The sequence below is a fragment of the Ranitomeya imitator genome, chromosome 9, assembly GCF_032444005.1.
Source record: "Ranitomeya imitator isolate aRanImi1 chromosome 9, aRanImi1.pri, whole genome shotgun sequence".
NCBI lineage: Eukaryota > Metazoa > Chordata > Amphibia > Anura > Dendrobatidae > Ranitomeya > Ranitomeya imitator.
In genome coordinates this window covers 153315611-153332389 of record NC_091290.1, presented here as the reverse complement: position 1 = coordinate 153332389, position 16779 = coordinate 153315611, and the positions used below count along the sequence as shown (strand labels likewise).

The window sequence follows — 16779 nt, the reverse complement described above, 5'->3', positions numbered from 1 at the left end:
CCTGTACATTATTCTCTCTCCTCCTGTACATTATTCTCTCCTCCTGTACATTATTCTCTCTCCTCCTGTACATTATTCTCCCCTCCTGTACATTATTCTCCCCTCCTGTACATTATTCTCTCTCCTCCTGTACATTATTCTCCCCTCCTGTACATTATTCTCCCCTCCTGTACATTATTCTCTCTCCTCCTGTACATTATTCTCTCTCCTCCTGTACATTATTCTCCCCTCCTGTACATTATTCTCTCTCCTCCTGTACATTATTCTCTCTCCTCCTGTACATTATTCTCCCCTCCTGTACATTATTCTCTCTACTCCTGTACATTATTCTCTCTCCGCCTGTACATTATTCTCTCTCCTCCTGTACATTATTCTCCCCTCCTGTACATTATTCTCTCTACTCCTGTACTTTATTCTCTCTCCTCCTGTACATTATTCTCCTCCGGAGCTGCACTCCTCCCCTCTCAGTGTCGCCGCCCCCGGTCGCTCGGCTGCAGCAGGCGGAGGATGGCCGGGGAGAGCCGGAGCGCGGTGCTGAGCTGTCTGCTGGTTTGCGCCCTCTGTGCGCTGTGCGCCGCCCGCAGCCTGAGCAAGAGGGCGCTACACCCGCGGGTCACCGACAAAGACGAGGTAACAGAGCACATAGCATGTATGTACTACTACTCTCACCCTGGACAGTGCACAGTACTACTACTCTCACCCTGTATAGATGGACAGTGCACAGTACTACTACTCTCCCCCTCTATAGATGGACGGTGCACAGTACTACTACTCTCACCCTGTATAGATGGACGGTGCACAGTACTACTACTCTCCCCCTCTATAGATGGACGGTGCACAGTACTACTACTCTCACCCTGTATAGATGGACAGTGCACAGTACTACTACTCTCACCCTGTATAGATGGACGGTGCACAGTACTACTACTCTCACCCTGTATAGATGGACGGTGCACAGTACTACTACTCTCACCCTGTATATAGATGGACGGTGCACAGTACTACTACTCTCACCCTGTATAGATGGTGCACAGTACTACTACTCTCACCCTGTATAGATGGTGCACAGTACTACTACTCTCACCCTGTATATAGATGGACGGTGCACAGTACTACTACTCTCACCCTGTATAGATGGACGGTGCACAGTACTACTACTCTCCCCCTCTATAGATGGACGGTGCACAGTACTACTACTCTCCCCCTCTATAGATGGACGGTGCACAGTACTACTACTCTCACCCTGTATAGATGGACAGTGCACAGTACTACTACTCTCACCCTGTATAGATGGACAGTGCACAGTACTACTACTCTCACCCTGTATAGATGGACGGTGCACAGTACTACTACTCTCCCCCTCTATAGATGGACAGTGCACAGTACTACTACTCTCACCCTGTATAGATGGACGGTGCACAGTACTACTACTCTCCCCCTGTATAGATGGACGGTGCACAGTACTACTACTCTCCCCCTGTATAGATGGACGGTGCACAGTACTACTACTCTCACCCTGTATATAGATGGACAGTGCACAGTACTACTACTCTCACCCTGTATAGATGGACGGTGCACAGTACTACTACTCTCACCCTGTATAGATGGACGGTGCACAGTACTACTACTCTCCCCCTGTATAGATGGACGGTGCACAGTACTACTACTCTCACCCTGTATAGATGGACAGTGCACAGTACTACTACTCTCACCCTGTATAGATGGACGGTGCACAGTACTACTACTCTCACCCTGTATAGATGGACGGTGCACAGTACTACTACTCTCACCCTGTATAGATGGACGGTGCACGGTACTACTACTCTCACCCTGTATAGATGGACGGTGCACAGTACTACTACTCTCACCCTGTATAGATGGACGGTGCACAGTACTACTACTCTCACCCTGGACAGTGCACAGTACTACTACTCTCCCCCTCTATAGATGGACGGTGCACAGTACTACTACTCTCACCCTGTATAGATGGACGGTGCACAGTACTACTACTCTCACCCTGTATAGATGGACGGTGCACAGTACTACTACTCTCACCCTGTATAGATGGACGGTGCACAGTACTACTACTCTCACCCTGTATAGATGGACGGTGCACAGTACTACTACTCTCACCCTGTATAGATGGACGGTGCACAGTACTACTACTCTCCCCCTCTATAGATGGACGGTGCACAGTACTACTACTCTCACCCTGGACAGTGCACAGTACTACTACTCTCCCCCTCTATAGATGGACGGTGCACGGTACTACTACTCTCACCCTGTATAGATGGACGGTGCACAGTACTACTACTCTCCCCCTCTATAGATGGACGGTGCACAGTACTACTACTCTCCCCCTGTATAGATGGACGGTGCACAGTACTACTACTCTCACCCTGTATAGATGGACGGTGCACAGTACTACTACTCTCACCCTGTATAGATGGACGGTGCACAGTACTACTACTCTCCCCCTCTATAGATGGACGGTGCACGGTACTACTACTCTCACCCTGTATAGATGGACGGTGCACAGTACTACTACTCTCACCCTGTATAGATGGACGGTGCACAGTACTACTACTCTCACCCTGTATAGATGGACGGTGCACAGTACTACTACTCTCACCCTGTATAGATGGACGGTGCACAGTACTACTACTCTCACCCTGTATAGATGGACGGTGCACGGTACTACTACTCTCACCCTGTATAGATGGACGGTGCACAGTACTACTACTCTCACCCTGTATAGATGGACAGTGCACAGTACTACTACTCTCACACTGTATAGATGGACGGTGCACAGTACTACTACTCTCACCCTGTATAGATGGACGGTGCACAGTACTACTACTCTCACCCTGTATAGATGGACGGTGCACAGTACTACTACTCTCACCCTGTATAGATGGACGGTGCACGGTACTACTACTCTCACCCTGTATAGATGGACGGTGCACAGTACTACTACTCTCCCCCTCTATAGATGGACGGTGCACAGTACTACTACTCTCCCCCTCTATAGATGGACGGTGCACAGTACTACTACTCTCACCCTGTATAGATGGACGGTGCACAGTACTACTACTCTCACCCTGTATAGATGGACGGTGCACAGTACTACTACTCTCCCCCTCTATAGATGGACGGTGCACAGTACTACTACTCTCACCCTGTATAGATGGACAGTGCACAGTACTACTCCTCTCACCCTGTATAGATGGACGGTGCACAGTACTACTACTCTCACCCTGTATAGATGGACGGTGCACAGTACTACTACTCTCACCCTGTATAGATGGACGGTGCACAGTACTACTACTCTCACCCTGTATAGATGGACGGTGCACAGTACTACTACTCTCACCCTGTATAGATGGACGGTGCACAGTACTACTACTCTCACCCTGTATAGATGGACGGTGCACAGTACTACTACTCTCACCCTGTATAGATGGTGCACAGTACTACTACTCTCCCCCTGTATAGATGGACGGTGCACAGTACTACTACTCTCCCCCTCTATAGATGGACGGTGCACAGTACTACTACTCTCACCCTGTATAGATGGACAGTGCACAGTACTACTACTCTCACCCTGTATAGATGGACGGTGCACAGTACTACTACTCTCACCCTGTATAGATGGACGGTGCACAGTACTACTACTCTCCCCCTGTATAGATGGACAGTGCACAGTACTACTACTCTCCCCCTGTATAGATGGACGGTGCACAGTACTACTACTCTCCCCCTCTATAGATGGACGGTGCACAGTACTACTACTCTCACCCTGTATAGATGGACAGTGCACAGTACTACTACTCTCACCCTGTATAGATGGACGGTGCACAGTACTACTACTCTCACCCTGTATAGATGGACAGTGCACAGTACTACTACTCTCACCCTGTATAGATGGACGGTGCACAGTACTACTACTCTCCCCCTCTATAGATGGACGGTGCACAGTACTACTACTCTCACCCTGTATAGATGGACGGTGCACAGTACTACTACTCTCACCCTGTATAGATGGACGGTGCACAGTACTACTACTCTCCCCCTGTATAGATGGACGGTGCACAGTACTACTACTCTCACCCTGTATAGATGGACGGTGCACAGTACTACTACTCTCCCCCTGTATAGATGAACAGTGCACAGTACTACTACTCTCACCCTGTATAGATGGACAGTGCACAGTACTACTACTCTCACCCTGTATAGATGGACGGTGCACAGTACTACTACTCTCACCCTGTATAGATGGACGGTGCACAGTACTACTACTCTCACCCTGTATAGATGGACGGTGCACGGTACTACTACTCTCACCCTGTATAGATGGACGGTGCACAGTACTACTACTCCCACCCTGTATAGATGGACGGTGCACAGTACTACTACTCTCACCCTGTATAGATGGACGGTGCACAGTACTACTACTCTCACCCTGTATAGATGGACGGTGCACAGTACTACTACTCTCACCCTGTATAGATGGACGGTGCACAGTACTACTACTCTCACCCTGTATAGATGGACGGTGCACAGTACTACTACTCTCACCCTGTATAGATGGACGGTGCACAGTACTACTACTCTCACCCTGGACAGTGCACAGTACTACTACTCTCCCCCTCTATAGATGGACGGTGCACAGTACTACTACTCTCACCCTGTATAGATGGACGGTGCACAGTACTACTACTCTCACCCTGTATAGATGGACGGTGCACAGTACTACTACTCTCACCCTGTATAGATGGACGGTGCACAGTACTACTACTCTCACCCTGTATAGATGGACGGTGCACAGTACTACTACTCTCACCCTGTATAGATGGACGGTGCACAGTACTACTACTCTCCCCCTCTATAGATGGACGGTGCACAGTACTACTACTCTCACCCTGGACAGTGCACAGTACTACTACTCTCACCCTGTATAGATGGACGGTGCACAGTACTACTACTCTCACCCTGTATAGATGGACGGTGCACAGTACTACTACTCTCACCCTGTATAGATGGACGGTGCACGGTACTACTACTCTCACCCTGTATAGATGGACGGTGCACAGTACTACTACTCTCCCCCTCTATAGATGGACGGTGCACAGTACTACTACTCTCACCCTGTATAGATGGACGGTGCACAGTACTACTACTCTCCCCCTCTATAGATGGACGGTGCACGGTACTACTACTCTCACCTTGTATAGATGGACGGTGCACAGTACTACTACTCTCACCCTGTATAGATGGACGGTGCACAGTACTACTACTCTCACCCTGTATAGATGGACGGTGCACAGTACTACTACTCTCACCCTGTATAGATGGACGGTGCACAGTACTACTACTCTCACCCTGTATAGATGGACGGTGCACGGTACTACTACTCTCACCCTGTATAGATGGACGGTGCACAGTACTACTACTCTCACCCTGTATAGATGGACAGTGCACAGTACTACTACTCTCACCCTGTATAGATGGACGGTGCACAGTACTACTACTCTCACCCTGTATAGATGGACGGTGCACGGTACTACTACTCTCACCCTGTATAGATGGACGGTGCACAGTACTACTACTCTCACCCTGTATAGATGGACAGTGCACAGTACTACTACTCTCACCCTGTATAGATGGACGGTGCACAGTACTACTACTCTCACCCTGTATAGATGGACAGTGCACAGTACTACTACTCTCCCCCTGTATAGATGGACAGTGCACAGTACTACTACTCTCACCCTGTATAGATGGACGGTGCACAGTACTACTACTCTCCCCCTGTATAGATGGACGGTGCACAGTACTACTACTCTCACCCTGTATAGATGGACGGTGCACAGTACTACTACTCTCACCCTGTATAGATGGACGGTGCACAGTACTACTACTCTCCCCCTGTATAGATGGACAGTGCACAGTACTACTACTCTCACCCTGTATAGATGGACGGTGCACAGTACTACTACTCTCACCCTGTATAGATGGACAGTGCACAGTACTACTACTCTCCCCCTGTATAGATGGACGGTGCACAGTACTACTACTCTCACCCTGTATAGATGGACGGTGCACAGTACTACTACTCTCCCCCTGTATAGATGGACGGTGCACAGTACTACTACTCTCACCCTGTATAGATGGACGGTGCACAGTACTACTACTCTCCCCCTGTATAGATGGACGGTGCACAGTACTACTACTCTCCCCCTGTATAGATGGACAGTGCACAGTACTACTACTCTCACCCTGTATAGATGGACGGTGCACAGTACTACTACTCTCCCCCTGTATAGATGGACGGTGCACAGTACTACTACTCTCACCCTGTATAGATGGACGGTGCACAGTACTACTACTCTCACCCTGTATAGATGGACGGTGCACAGTACTACTACTCTCACCCTGTATAGATGGACGGTGCACAGTACTACTACTCTCACCCTGTATAGATGGACGGTGCACGGTACTACTACTCTCACCCTGTATAGATGGACGGTGCACAGTACTACTACTCTCCCCCTGTATAGATGGACAGTGCACAGTACTACTACTGTCACCCTGTATAGATGGACAGTGCACAGTACTACTACTCTCACCCTGTATAGATGGACGGTGCACAGTACTACTACTCTCCCCCTGTATAGATGGACGGTGCACAGTACTACTACTCTCACCCTGTATAGATGGACGGTGCACAGTACTACTACTCTCACCCTGTATAGATGGACGGTGCACAGTACTACTACTCTCCCCCTGTATAGATGGACAGTGCACAGTACTACTACTCTCACCCTGTATAGATGGACGGTGCACAGTACTACTACTCTCACCCTGTATAGATGGACAGTGCACAGTACTACTACTCTCCCCCTCTATAGATGGACGGTGCACAGTACTACTACTCTCACCCTGTATAGATGGACGGTGCACAGTACTACTACTCTCCCCCTCTATAGATGGACGGTGCACAGTACTACTACTCTCACCCTGTATAGATGGACAGTGCACAGTACTACTACTCTCACCCTGTATAGATGGACGGTGCACAGTACTACTACTCTCACCCTGTATAGATGGACGGTGCACAGTACTACTACTCTCACCCTGTATATAGATGGACGGTGCACAGTACTACTACTCTCACCCTGTATAGATGGTGCACAGTACTACTACTCTCACCCTGTATAGATGGTGCACAGTACTACTACTCTCACCCTGTATAGATGGTGCACAGTACTACTACTCTCACCCTGTATATAGATGGACGGTGCACAGTACTACTACTCTCACCCTGTATAGATGGACGGTGCACAGTACTACTACTCTCCCCCTCTATAGATGGACGGTGCACAGTACTACTACTCTCCCCCTCTATAGATGGACGGTGCACAGTACTACTACTCTCACCCTGTATAGATGGACAGTGCACAGTACTACTACTCTCACCCTGTATAGATGGACAGTGCACAGTACTACTACTCTCACCCTGTATAGATGGACGGTGCACAGTACTACTACTCTCCCCCTCTATAGATGGACAGTGCACAGTACTACTACTCTCACCCTGTATAGATGGACGGTGCACAGTACTACTACTCTCACCCTGTATAGATGGACGGTGCACAGTACTACTACTCTCCCCCTGTATAGATGGACGGTGCACAGTACTACTACTCTCACCCTGTATATAGATGGACAGTGCACAGTACTACTACTCTCACCCTGTATAGATGGACGGTGCACAGTACTACTACTCTCACCCTGTATAGATGGACGGTGCACAGTACTACTACTCTCCCCCTGTATAGATGGACGGTGCACAGTACTACTACTCTCACCCTGTATAGATGGACAGTGCACAGTACTACTACTCTCACCCTGTATAGATGGACGGTGCACAGTACTACTACTCTCACCCTGTATAGATGGACGGTGCACAGTACTACTACTCTCACCCTGTATAGATGGACGGTGCACGGTACTACTACTCTCACCCTGTATAGATGGACGGTGCACAGTACTACTACTCTCACCCTGTATAGATGGACGGTGCACAGTACTACTACTCTCACCCTGGACAGTGCACAGTACTACTACTCTCCCCCTCTATAGATGGACGGTGCACAGTACTACTACTCTCACCCTGTATAGATGGACGGTGCACAGTACTACTACTCTCACCCTGTATAGATGGACGGTGCACAGTACTACTACTCTCACCCTGTATAGATGGACGGTGCACAGTACTACTACTCTCACCCTGTATAGATGGACGGTGCACAGTACTACTACTCTCACCCTGTATAGATGGACGGTGCACAGTACTACTACTCTCCCCCTCTATAGATGGACGGTGCACGGTACTACTACTCTCACCCTGTATAGATGGACGGTGCACAGTACTACTACTCTCCCCCTCTATAGATGGACGGTGCACAGTACTACTACTCTCCCCCTGTATAGATGGACGGTGCACAGTACTACTACTCTCACCCTGTATAGATGGACGGTGCACAGTACTACTACTCTCACCCTGTATAGATGGACGGTGCACAGTACTACTACTCTCCCCCTCTATAGATGGACGGTGCACGGTACTACTACTCTCACCCTGTATAGATGGACGGTGCACAGTACTACTACTCTCACCCTGTATAGATGGACGGTGCACAGTACTACTACTCTCACCCTGTATAGATGGACGGTGCACAGTACTACTACTCTCACCCTGTATAGATGGACGGTGCACAGTACTACTACTCTCACCCTGTATAGATGGACGGTGCACGGTACTACTACTCTCACCCTGTATAGATGGACGGTGCACAGTACTACTACTCTCACCCTGTATAGATGGACAGTGCACAGTACTACTACTCTCACACTGTATAGATGGACGGTGCACAGTACTACTACTCTCACCCTGTATAGATGGACGGTGCACAGTACTACTACTCTCACCCTGTATAGATGGACGGTGCACAGTACTACTACTCTCACCCTGTATAGATGGACGGTGCACGGTACTACTACTCTCACCCTGTATAGATGGACGGTGCACAGTACTACTACTCTCCCCCTCTATAGATGGACGGTGCACAGTACTACTACTCTCACCCTGTATAGATGGACGGTGCACAGTACTACTACTCTCACCCTGTATAGATGGACGGTGCACAGTACTACTACTCTCCCCCTCTATAGATGGACGGTGCACAGTACTACTACTCTCACCCTGTATAGATGGACAGTGCACAGTACTACTCCTCTCACCCTGTATAGATGGACGGTGCACAGTACTACTACTCTCACCCTGTATAGATGGACGGTGCACAGTACTACTACTCTCACCCTGTATAGATGGACGGTGCACAGTACTACTACTCTCACCCTGTATAGATGGACGGTGCACAGTACTACTACTCTCACCCTGTATAGATGGACGGTGCACAGTACTACTACTCTCACCCTGTATAGATGGACGGTGCACAGTACTACTACTCTCACCCTGTATAGATGGTGCACAGTACTACTACTCTCCCCCTGTATAGATGGACGGTGCACAGTACTACTACTCTCCCCCTCTATAGATGGACGGTGCACAGTACTACTACTCTCCCCCTCTATAGATGGACGGTGCACAGTACTACTACTCTCACCCTGTATAGATGGACAGTGCACAGTACTACTACTCTCACCCTGTATAGATGGACGGTGCACAGTACTACTACTCTCACCCTGTATAGATGGACAGTGCACAGTACTACTACTCTCACCCTGTATAGATGGACGGTGCACAGTACTACTACTCTCCCCCTCTATAGATGGACGGTGCACAGTACTACTACTCTCACCCTGTATAGATGGACGGTGCACAGTACTACTACTCTCACCCTGTATAGATGGACGGTGCACAGTACTACTACTCTCCCCCTGTATAGATGGACGGTGCACAGTACTACTACTCTCACCCTGTATAGATGGACGGTGCACAGTACTACTACTCTCCCCCTGTATAGATGAACGGTGCACAGTACTACTACTCTCACCCTGTATAGATGGACAGTGCACAGTACTACTACTCTCACCCTGTATAGATGGACGGTGCACAGTACTACTACTCTCACCCTGTATAGATGGACGGTGCACAGTACTACTACTCTCACCCTGTATAGATGGACGGTGCACAGTACTACTACTCTCACCCTGTATAGATGGACGGTGCACAGTACTACTACTCTCACCCTGTATAGATGGATGGTGCACAGTACTACTACTCTCACCCTGTATAGATGGACGGTGCACGGTACTACTACTCTCACCCTGTATAGATGGACGGTGCACAGTACTACTACTCTCACCCTGTATAGATGGACGGTGCACAGTACTACTACTCTCACCCTGGACAGTGCACAGTACTACTACTCTCCCCCTCTATAGATGGACGGTGCACAGTACTACTACTCTCACCCTGTATAGATGGACGGTGCACAGTACTACTACTCTCACCCTGTATAGATGGACGGTGCACAGTACTACTACTCTCACCCTGTATAGATGGACGGTGCACAGTACTACTACTCTCACCCTGTATAGATGGACGGTGCACAGTACTACTACTCTCACCCTGTATAGATGGACGGTGCACAGTACTACTACTCTCACCCTGTATAGATGGACGGTGCACAGTACTACTACTCTCCCCCTGTATAGATGGACGGTGCACAGTACTACTACTCTCACCCTGTATAGATGGACGGTGCACGGTACTACTACTCTCACCCTGTATAGATGGACGGTGCACAGTACTACTACTCTCACCCTCTATAGATGGACGGTGCACAGTACTACTACTCTCACCCTGGACAGTGCACAGTACTACTACTCTCACCCTGTATAGATGGACGGTGCACAGTACTACTACTCTCACCCTGTATAGATGGACGGTGCACAGTACTACTACTCTCACCCTGTATAGATGGACGGTGCACGGTACTACTACTCTCACCCTGTATAGATGGACGGTGCACAGTACTACTACTCTCCCCCTCTATAGATGGACGGTGCACAGTACTACTACTCTCACCCTGTATAGATGGACGGTGCACAGTACTACTACTCTCCCCCTCTATAGATGGACGGTGCACGGTACTACTACTCTCACCTTGTATAGATGGACGGTGCACAGTACTACTACTCTCACCCTGTATAGATGGACGGTGCACAGTACTACTACTCTCACCCTGTATAGATGGACGGTGCACAGTACTACTACTCTCACCCTGTATAGATGGACGGTGCACAGTACTACTACTCTCACCCTGTATAGATGGACGGTGCACGGTACTACTACTCTCACCCTGTATAGATGGACGGTGCACAGTACTACTACTCTCACCCTGTATAGATGGACAGTGCACAGTACTACTACTCTCACCCTGTATAAATGGACGGTGCACAGTACTACTACTCTCACCCTGTATAGATGGACGGTGCACAGTACTACTACTCTCACCCTGTATAGATGGACGGTGCACAGTACTACTACTCTCACCCTGTATAGATGGACGGTGCACGGTACTACTACTCTCACCCTGTATAGATGGACGGTGCACAGTACTACTACTCTCCCCCTGTATAGATGGACGGTGCACAGTACTACTACTCTCACCCTGTATAGATGGACAGTGCACAGTACTACTACTCTCACCCTGTATAGATGGACAGTGCACAGTACTACTACTCTCACCCTCTATAGATGGACAGTGCACAGTACTACTACTCTCCCCCTGTATAGATGGACGGTGCACAGTACTACTACTCTCACCCTGTATAGATGGACGGTGCACAGTACTACTACTCTCACCCTGTATAGATGGACGGTGCACAGTACTACTACTCTCCCCCTGTATAGATGGACAGTGCACAGTACTACTACTCTCACCCTGTATAGATGGACGGTGCACAGTACTACTACTCTCCCCCTGTATAGATGGACGGTGCACAGTACTACTACTCTCACCCTGTATAGATGGACGGTGCACAGTACTACTACTCTCACCCTGTATAGATGGACGGTGCACAGTACTACTACTCTCCCCCTGTATAGATGGACAGTGCACAGTACTACTACTCTCACCCTGTATAGATGGACGGTGCACAGTACTACTACTCTCACCCTGTATAGATGGACAGTGCACAGTACTACTACTCTCCCCCTGTATAGATGGACGGTGCACAGTACTACTACTCTCACCCTGTATAGATGGACGGTGCACAGTACTACTACTCTCCCCCTGTATAGATGGACGGTGCACAGTACTACTACTCTCACCCTGTATAGATGGACGGTGCACAGTACTACTACTCTCACCCTGTATAGATGGACGGTGCACAGTACTACTACTCTCACCCTGTATAGATGGACGGTGCACAGTACTACTACTCTCCCCCTGTATAGATGGACGGTGCACAGTACTACTACTCTCACCCTGTATAGATGGATGGTGCACAGTACTACTACTCTCCCCCTGTATAGATGGACGGTGCACAGTACTACTACTCTCACCCTGTATAGATGGACGGTGCACGGTACTACTACTCTCACCCTGTATAGATGGACGGTGCACAGTACTACTACTCTCCCCCTGTATAGATGGACAGTGCACAGTACTACTACTCTCACCCTGTATAGATGGACGGTGCACAGTACTACTACTCTCCCCCTGTATAGATGGACGGTGCACAGTACTACTACTCTCACCCTGTATAGATGGACGGTGCACAGTACTACTACTCTCACCCTGTATAGATGGACGGTGCACAGTACTACTACTCTCACCCTGTATAGATGGACGGTGCACAGTACTACCACTCTCACCCTGTATAGATGGACGGTGCACGGTACTACTACTCTCACCCTGTATAGATGGACGGTGCACAGTACTACTACTCTCCCCCTGTATAGATGGACAGTGCACAGTACTACTACTGTCACCCTGTATAGATGGACAGTGCACAGTACTACTACTCTCACCCTGTATAGATGGACGGTGCACAGTACTACTACTCTCCCCCTGTATAGATGGACGGTGCACAGTACTACTACTCTCCCCCTGTATAGATGGACGGTGCACAGTACTACTACTCTCACCCTGTATAGATGGACGGTGCACAGTACTACTACTCTCACCCTGTATAGATGGACGGTGCACAGTACTACTACTCTCCCCCTGTATAGATGGACAGTGCACAGTACTACTACTCTCACCCTGTATAGATGGACGGTGCACAGTACTACTACTCTCACCCTGTATAGATGGACGGTGCACAGTACTACTACTCTCACCCTGTATATAGATGGACGGTGCACAGTACTACTACTCTCACCCTGTATAGATGGACAGTGCACAGTACTACTACTCTCACCCTGTATAGATGGACAGTGCACAGTACTACTACTCTCCCCCTGTATAGATGGACGGTGCACAGTACTACTACTCTCACCCTGTATAGATGGACAGTGCACAGTACTACTACTCTCACCCTGTATAGATGGACGGTGCACGGTACTACTACTCTCCCCCTGTATAGATGGACAGTGCACAGTACTACTACTCTCACCCTGTATAGATGGACGGTGCACAGTACTACTACTCTCACCCTGTATAGATGGACGGTGCACAGTACTACTACTCTCACCCTGTATAGATGGACGGTGCACAGTACTACTACTCTCACCCTGTATAGATGGACGGTGCACAGTACTACTACTCTCACCCTGTATAGATGGATGGTGCACAGTACTACTACTCTCACCCTGTATAGATGGACGGTGCACAGTACTACTACTCTCCCCCTGTATAGATGGACGGTGCACAGTACTACTACTCTCACCCTGTATAGATGGACGGTGCACAGTACTACTACTCTCCCCCTGTATAGATGGACGGTGCACAGTACTACTACTCTCACCCTGTATAGATGGACGGTGCACGGTACTACTACTCTCACCTTGTATATAGATGGACGGTGCACAGTACTACTACTCTCACCCTGTATAGATGGACGGTGCACAGTACTACTACTCTCCCCCTGTATAGATGGACGGTGCACAGTACTACTACTCTCACCCTGTATAGATGGACAGTGCACAGTACTACTACTCTCACCCTGTATAGATGGACGGTGCACAGTACTACTACTCTCACCCTGTATAGATGGACGGTGCACAGTACTACTACTCTCACCCTGTATAGATGGACAGTGCACAGTACTACTACTCTCACCCTGTATAGATGGACGGTGCACAGTACTACTACTCTCACCCTGTATATAGATGGACGGTGCACAGTACTACTACTCTCACCCTGTATAGATGGACGGTGCACAGTACTACTACTCTCACCCTGTATAGATGGACAGTGCACAGTACTACTACTCTCACCCTGTATAGATGGACAGTGCACAGTACTACTACTCTCACCCTGTATAGATGGACGGTGCACAGTACTACTACTCTCACCCTGTATATAGATGGACGGTGCACAGTACTACTACTCTCACCCTGTATAGATGGACAGTGCACAGTACTACTACTCTCACCCTGTATAGATGGACGGTGCACAGTACTACTACTCTCACCCTGTATATAGATGGACGGTGCACAGTACTACTACTCTCACCCTGTATAGATGGACGGTGCACAGTACTACTACTCTCACCCTGTATAGATGGACAGTGCACAGTACTACTACTCTCACCCTGTATAGATGGACGGTGCACAGTACTACTACTCTCACCCTGTATATAGATGGACGGTGCACAGTACTACTACTCTCACCCTGTATAGATGGACGGTGCACAGTACTACTACTCTCACCCTGTATAGATGGACAGTGCACAGTACTACTACTCTCACCCTGTATAGATGGACGGTGCACAGTACTACTACTCTCACCCTGTATATAGATGGACGGTGCACAGTACTACTACTCTCACCCTGTATATAGATGGACAGTGCACAGTACTACTACTCTCACCCTGTATAGATGGACGGTGCACAGTACTACTACTCTCCCCCTGTATAGATGGACGGTGCACAGTACTACTACTCTCACCCTGTATAGATGGACGGTGCACAGTACTACTACTCTCACCCTGTATAGATGGACGGTGCACAGTACTACTACTCTCACCCTGTATAGATGGACGGTGCACAGTACTACTACTCTCACCCTGTATAGATGGACGGTGCACAGTACTACTACTCCCACCTTGTATGCGGCAGCCTTGGGGGTTCGGTATCACCATGCAAGCTGATATTGCGGGGAACACTACAGGAGCTTCTCACAAAATTAGAATATCATCAAACAGTTAATTTATTTCAGTTCTTCAATACAAAAAGTGAATCTCATATATTCTATAGAGTCATTACACACAGAGTGATCTATTTCTGTTAATGTTGATGATTATGGCTTACAGCCAATGAAAACCCAAAAGTCATTATCTCAGTAAATTAGAATAATTAACAAGAAACACCTGTAAAGGCTCCTAAGCGTTTATAAAGGTCCTTAGTCAGTTTCAGTAGCTCCACAATCATGGGGAAGACTGCTGACCTGACAAATGTCCAGAAGGCGTCACTGACACACTCCACAAGGAGGGGAAGCCACCAAAGTTCATAAAGAAGCCGACTGTTCACACAGTGCTGTATCCAAAAATATAAATGGAGAGTGGAGTGGAAGAAAAAGGTGCACAAGCAACCGGGATACCGCAGCCTGGAAAGGATTAAGAAAAGGCCATTAAAAAATGTGGGGGAGATTCACAAGGAGCGGACTGCTGCTGGAGTCATTGCTGCACCACACACAGACGTCTCCAGGACATGGGCTACAAGTGTCACATTCCTTGTGTCCGGCCGCTAATGGCCAATACACAACCCCAGAAGTGTCTTACCTGGGCCAAGGAGAAGAAGAACCGGACTGTTGTCAGTGGTCCAAGGTCCCAGAGTCTGGAGGAAGAGTGGGGAGGTCACAATCCAAGCTGCTGGAGGTCTGGTGTGAGGTCTCCACAATCAGTGATGGTTTGGGGAGCCATGTCATCTGCTGGTGTAGGTCCACTGGGTTTTATCAAGACCAAAGTCAGCGCAGCCGTCTACCAGGACATTGTAGAGCACTTCATGCTTCCCTCTACCTCTAGATGGAAATGTCATTCTCCAGCAGGACTTGGTCCCTGTCCACACTGACAAAGGGACCAACAACTGGTGTAAAAACAACAGTATCACTGGGCTTGATTGCAGGAAACTCTCCTGACCTTAAACCCATAGAGAATCTATGGATATTGTCAAGAGGAAGATGAGACACCAGACCCAACAATGCAGACGAGCTGAAGGCTGCTATCAAAGCAACCTGGGCTTCCATAACCTCTCAGCAGCCACAGGCTGATCGCCTCCATGCCACGCTGCACTGATGCAGTTATTGATGCAAAAGGACCAAGTATTGAGGGCATTTACTGAACAGACATTTCAATAGGCCAACTGTCACAATGTGACCAAAGCGGTGTCACACGACGTAACCGTAAGTCTGTTACCAGCAGCACAACAAACACGAGAACACCGGGGACACAATTACAATGGTGGGCCCTGCGATAGGGAACAGGGAGATGGACGCCTCCTGCACTCTCCTAGGGATGTGCCCTGATCTTCCTGACGTCCCTATACAGGTTTTTTCAACCTGTCGCCGAGCAGGATGC

General features: G+C 48.9%; 1 protein-coding gene across 2 annotated transcripts in view; it reads left to right on the top strand.

Moving 5' to 3' along the window:
- Nucleotides 1-464: 464 nt before the first annotated feature.
- Nucleotides 465-16779, top strand: part of WFDC1 (WAP four-disulfide core domain 1) — a 40864-nt gene continuing 24549 nt past the window's right edge. Inside the window, exon 1 of one of the 2 annotated variants that reach the window (XM_069739495.1) lies at nucleotides 465-630. In XM_069739495.1, the coding sequence (XP_069595596.1) occupies nucleotides 508-630 (123 nt within the window). In that variant the 5' untranslated portion in view covers nucleotides 465-507. The remainder of the gene's footprint in view (nucleotides 631-16779) is intronic. The other variant, XM_069739494.1, reaches the window with a different exon arrangement.